This window comes from Trypanosoma rangeli, assembly GCF_003719475.1.
Source record: "Trypanosoma rangeli strain AM80 chromosome Unknown Tra_15.4_contig_00862, whole genome shotgun sequence".
In the NCBI taxonomy this organism is placed as follows: domain Eukaryota; phylum Euglenozoa; class Kinetoplastea; order Trypanosomatida; family Trypanosomatidae; genus Trypanosoma; species Trypanosoma rangeli.
The window spans coordinates 1-3,048 of NW_021706626.1; the positions used below are offsets into that span (position 1 = coordinate 1).

Consider the following 3,048-nt stretch of genomic DNA (forward strand, 5'->3'; position numbering starts at 1 on the left):
GTGTCTTACGGTGAGCAGATGCCCCTCTCGCCTTCCTGTTGTGGGGAATGAAAAAGAATAAAAACTGTCAAGGGAGAAGGATTTAAAATAAATCCTCCCTTCAATAAATAAGTGTGAGATGGAGGTGCGCAGTAGGAGTGAGCATTGGGCGCGGTTCGCTTCCACCCTGTAGAAAAGACAAAAAAAGACGAGAAAGTAAAAAAAAAAAAAAATTGAAACGAAAGGAAAGGAAAGTCATTGCCGTTTTGTTTTTTCTTCGTGTCCTTTTTTTTCCGTATTGCAGGCTCACTCATTGGCATTGTACGAGGAAGCGGGAATTCCTCTGCTGGAGGGGAAGATATCATGGCCTCCCTGGGTCGCTTCCGCGTGTTTGCATCGGGTTTGGGCGTCCCTGACAGATGTCCTTGGCCGAGCTCCGCTCTCCGAGGACGCAGGGCAGTTCGCGAGGCACGCTTGCTGGGGAGCTTTTTGGCGGAATTGCGCTCTGGCAGTGATGCTGCGTTCTTGGGCAACGCAGAAGGATCCCGGAGCTTCTCCGGGGCAGACTGCGGGCTCTTGCCACTGGCGACGTCTCGCTCCCGGTTGAAGGAGACGGGGACGGCGGGATAGCGACCTCGGGGCGGCTGGGGCAGCTCGAACCCACAAACCTGCAAAGGGGGAGGTGGAGACGGGGGGTTGGCGGATGGGGTGCGAGCACAAAAGCGTCTTTGTTGCTGTTCCAATGCCTCTTGTGCCTTTGCGGCCCATTCATAGTCTTTGAAAGACGGCGATGGTGATACTGAAAATGGCTTATCCGCTGGCTCTTCAACAGAAATATTCCTCGCCTCTTCTTCTTCTTTTTCCCCAAGCCACTGATGAGGAGGTCCACCGTTCTCGGGTTCCTGGGGCGATGCGCGGGGAGACGCCGTTTTTCTGTCCTTCCCCAACGACAAGTAAGGCACGACATGCTCATCGCCCCAAGAACCGGTAGGCGTATTCATCACTGGGGAACGTCGCTCATCACCCTCCGTTCCCTGAAGATCCTCCGAAAAAGAGGAATCAGAGGAAGCAAGGGGGCTGGTTTCCACAAAAAGGGAAGAAGCCCAGTCTTGTGGTGGTGATATGGCATCGTCGTGTGGATCCTGAACGGCCGGCTCCGTGTGGGTGACCACAGGAACATCTGCTGTGGTTTTTCTTGCTGGAACGTAAGTGCCGCCGCTCCCCTGCGCGTAAGAAACCACCTCACCACCTTCACCCATCGCAGCCGTTACAGCACTATCAGGTGGTACCCGAGCAGAATAGAACGCGGGGGGGCAATACTTTCGCGTTTTCCTCTCTGTTTCCTCCCCTGCCCTCAATTGTGTCGCAGCTATACCGTCGACTTTTGCCTCGCCCGATATCCTTCCCAGTGGTGTTTCGCTGCTGACCCTCCCATGCGTGGGTTGGAGCGAAGAGGCAAGTAGAACACCTCTCCTACTCCGAGAGGAAGGTCCAGCACCGGAAGCAACTGTTGCCTGCACATCATCAGAGTGAACAGAAACGTCTTCCGGAAACATGATCACCCTCTCAGTTCCATGGTTGCCACACTGTATTGCCTCATTCACCACTTCATTGTTAGTGACACGCCTTGGCTCTATTGATGTCTCCCATCGCGGCCATTGAGGCGCAGGATGACTCGTTACACGCGTCGGATCAGGTTGTGTTTGATCCGTTTTACCTCTACCAGCGCGGATCTCAAAAAATTCACTCCCTCTGGTATTATCAGTAGTATTATCATAATTTCCCAATTTCAACACGTCACTTGCTGGACTCTGTGGAGGCCAAACATCGCCAGATACACCACCCGATTCCAGACCTCTCACCATGACGTTGTCTTCCCTGACATTGGTTTCCTGAAATTGCAGTGTCGTTTCCTCCGCAACTGATCGATATGGTGTGTGTGGTGAAAATAGCCCGCTACATGACGACGGGACACCCTGTCCAGCTGGCGGCGTAGACAAAAGCGGAGGTAAGGAGAACAACTCCCGATTCTCAACTTCATCTGTAGAAGGAGAGGTCTCACACTTTTTACTTCCCCTCAGAGAAGGCGAACGCTCTCGTTGCACCACGGTGTTTTTTACATCTCTGTGGAAATCATCCGTGGCCGCGATGCTGTTACCCTCACTGAAGTCATTTTTTCCCCCCTGTGGCAATGCCTCCATTGAGGCGTACCCAGGTACATCATCGCGAGGGACGCTGTAACCTGCCTCCCGCCCACCCTCAAACTTCGACATGTCATGCATAAACGACCCCTGCGTTCTGACAACGTACGGGCGTTGAAGCAACAAGCCATTTTTCCGGGCTGGCCCAGTTGAACTGTCCACTGCCGAACTACGTTGTCGCTGCTGCAGGCAATACAGACGTGTCTTGTACGCTGTTGGAGACACTGTTGTTATCCCGTATAACCGCTCCCAAAGAAGAAAAGTAGCAGAACAACGAACCGCATCCTCTAAACTAATATCTGACCCAGTGAGGGTAGTTAGCGGACTCAGCTCGTTTGGTTGAATCCCCTTGAACGTCATTTTGTCATGCATAAATTCCCTTTTCTCTTTCTCAGCGAGAGTGACATAAAGAGTCACGTGCATCCATATATATTGTGAGCAACGGGCCATACAAAGCAGGACCAAGAAAAACGGAAGAGAGAGAGCAGAACAAAAAAAAAAAAAAGAATACCTGTTGGCACGTGTCAAAGGAAGAGCATGATTTACAATAACAGAATAACACACTATGTAGCCTTCATTCATTTCTTTTAATTGCATTCCTGTTCTTGGCAACACCTCCCATGTCTCAGATTCCGTTTTTTTTTTTCCGCTGGTGTTAATGTTGTAAATAACCAGGTGGTCCATGAGATACCAAAAAAAAATTACATGCATAGTTTTAAACAAAGCCTTCATTTTTGCCGCACAACAAAGTAAAGACCAATCCTTTTAGGTGGTATAACGAATTAATGTACTAACCACATCCTTCAAGTTCTTTTTTTTTTTTAACACATCAAAAACAAAAGAAAACGAAAGAAAAGAAAACAAAATT

The 3,048-nt window shown here is 50.0% G+C and overlaps 1 protein-coding gene across 1 annotated transcript, besides 1 other annotated feature; it reads right to left on the reverse strand.

Moving 5' to 3' along the window:
* Positions 1-5: 5 nt before the first annotated feature.
* Positions 6-2,552, reverse strand: TraAM80_10262 (uncharacterized protein; the record flags this gene model as incomplete). Its single annotated transcript, XM_029386896.1, has 1 exon — positions 6-2,552. One exon carries the CDS (start codon positions 2,550-2,552, stop codon positions 6-8), a length of 2,547 nt encoding a protein of 848 aa, XP_029233235.1.
* A 451-nt stretch (positions 2,553-3,003) lies between these two features.
* Positions 3,004-3,046: a microsatellite.
* The last annotated feature ends 2 nt before the right edge of the window (positions 3,047-3,048 follow it).